This window comes from Anarrhichthys ocellatus, unplaced genomic scaffold (assembly GCF_004355925.1).
Source record: "Anarrhichthys ocellatus isolate YVR2014 unplaced genomic scaffold, GSC_Weel_1.0 scaffold8536, whole genome shotgun sequence".
Lineage (NCBI taxonomy): Eukaryota > Metazoa > Chordata > Actinopteri > Perciformes > Anarhichadidae > Anarrhichthys > Anarrhichthys ocellatus.
In genome coordinates this window covers 1-1,710 of record NW_022288510.1, presented here as the reverse complement: position 1 = coordinate 1,710, position 1,710 = coordinate 1, and the positions used below count along the sequence as shown (strand labels likewise).

Here is a 1,710-nt window from a genome sequence, read left to right as displayed (position 1 = left end):
GATGTTCATACCTGTGGTGGGTGGGGAAGTTGTCTGGCAGTAAGCTAAATGACAAAGAAAGGAGAATACAATTATTACAATATTTTACACCTGCTATTATTTAATACTGCAACTGTGAGCAAACAAAAATTGTCTCATCATATCCGTATTGTTGTCCGGTCAGCCAGCATTTGTTTAAGTAAATAAGAGATTGCAGTAATCTAAATGATGTTTTTTCTACATCTGGCTGAGAGAGGAAGCGTCTTACTCTAGTGGAGAGTCTGGTCAGGCTTCTGGACAGACAGACGTAATGAAGATGTGTTTCCTGCTGCTGAGACATTAAGCACTAATGACAAGAATCTCTGTTTTTGTTGTTGTTGAGTTGCAGGAAACTCTTTCAGTCAGGGCTATAATGTCAGGGAGGTAAAGGTGCACGTATACTCCATCAGAACTGCTTGTTTTGGTTAAATAGCTGTGGAAACTCCCTTCTCCCACACCTTTACAACATCAGAATTGGAGAGGCTGCTGTGTCTGACCATTTTTCTAAACTGACAGTCCGTCATTCACTCCCACTTTATGCAATCATTGGCCGACTGTGCGGAGATGTAGAAGGAAATACCTCATATCAAGAGCAGAAGAAGATTGTAACACTGTACAGTCAGTGATAATTCAGTCAATTTGTTTCTGAAGGTCTTTTGTTGAGAAAAAGTATTTGTGCATTTCAGCGTGATGCAAGATGCTTTTCAGTAGTAGTTGGGATCACTGAGCTTTGATGGACATTATACTCACAGTTGTAGTCAGAACAGCAGTTTCCTTGGTATCGGCAAGAGCTTGTGCAGGAGCAGCTTCCCAGGAAGCTGCCACACTTGTTTCGACATGAGTACCGAGACACATCTGAGAGAGAGAGAGAGAACATTCAGCAATTGATGATATAGTTTCCTCTTTTGCATGTGGGTTGTTGAGAGGTTTCCATACCTGTAGTTGGTCTAACAGGTCTAGTTGTTGGCTGGCAGGTAGCTACATGATGGGAAGAGAGAAAAAAGTGCCCCAGTAAAACTGTGTACAAACATCATGATATTTAATCTGCAACTGTAGACAAACATTGTAATCACACCATGTCCGTATGAGCACTGAGGGATTTGACAGACTTCAGCACGAGAGAGATGTTGTTAACGCTGTTGATTTGTGTGACTTGGCACTTACAGTGGTAGTCATAGCAACAGGTGCCATAGTATTGGCAAGAGCTTGAGCAGGAGCAGCTCCCCATGTGGCCCCCGCAGTTGCTATAACACGAGGGCCGAGCTGTGAGACACGGGGTGACCGGTTACAGTATATAGGAGGTGTTACAAGTGCTTCAAGGTAAATTATCTTTAGCGTGAAGGGTTTTTATACCTGTGACGGGAGGTCTCTGAGTAGAGGTTGGGCAGAAATCTACATGACAGAGAGAAACAAATGAAGTTTAATCCCTGTTGTAGTGGCCATTTGTCCAATAAATCAAAATAAAACAAACAATAATCAAAGGCCACTGATGCACCGGTTTGTAGTTTACGCAGGCAGAAAAGAGTTGAATGTCCATACAGGATTCAGATTTTTCTTATTTATTTTGTAAACAAAACAAAAAGAAGAACGAAACCACCTGTCACTGTCTCTCTTACGCTGTCTCTCCTGTGCTGGTAAAACACTATAGGCCCACCCCGGTGCATGCTGGTCCTACCTACCTACTCCTATATA

General features: G+C 42.5%; 1 protein-coding gene across 1 annotated transcript; it reads right to left on the bottom strand.

Annotated features, from left to right (window-relative positions):
• Window positions 1-11: 11 nt before the first annotated feature.
• On the bottom strand, window positions 12-1,410 carry LOC116380727 (poly(U)-specific endoribonuclease-like; the record flags this gene model as incomplete). The annotated part of the gene is made up of 5 exons (XM_031842606.1): window positions 12-44; window positions 769-873; window positions 955-996; window positions 1,183-1,281; window positions 1,372-1,410. Coding segments are annotated over 5 exons (318 nt in total), but the record flags the coding sequence as incomplete, so codon positions are not given.
• Window positions 1,411-1,710: the final 300 nt, after the last annotated feature.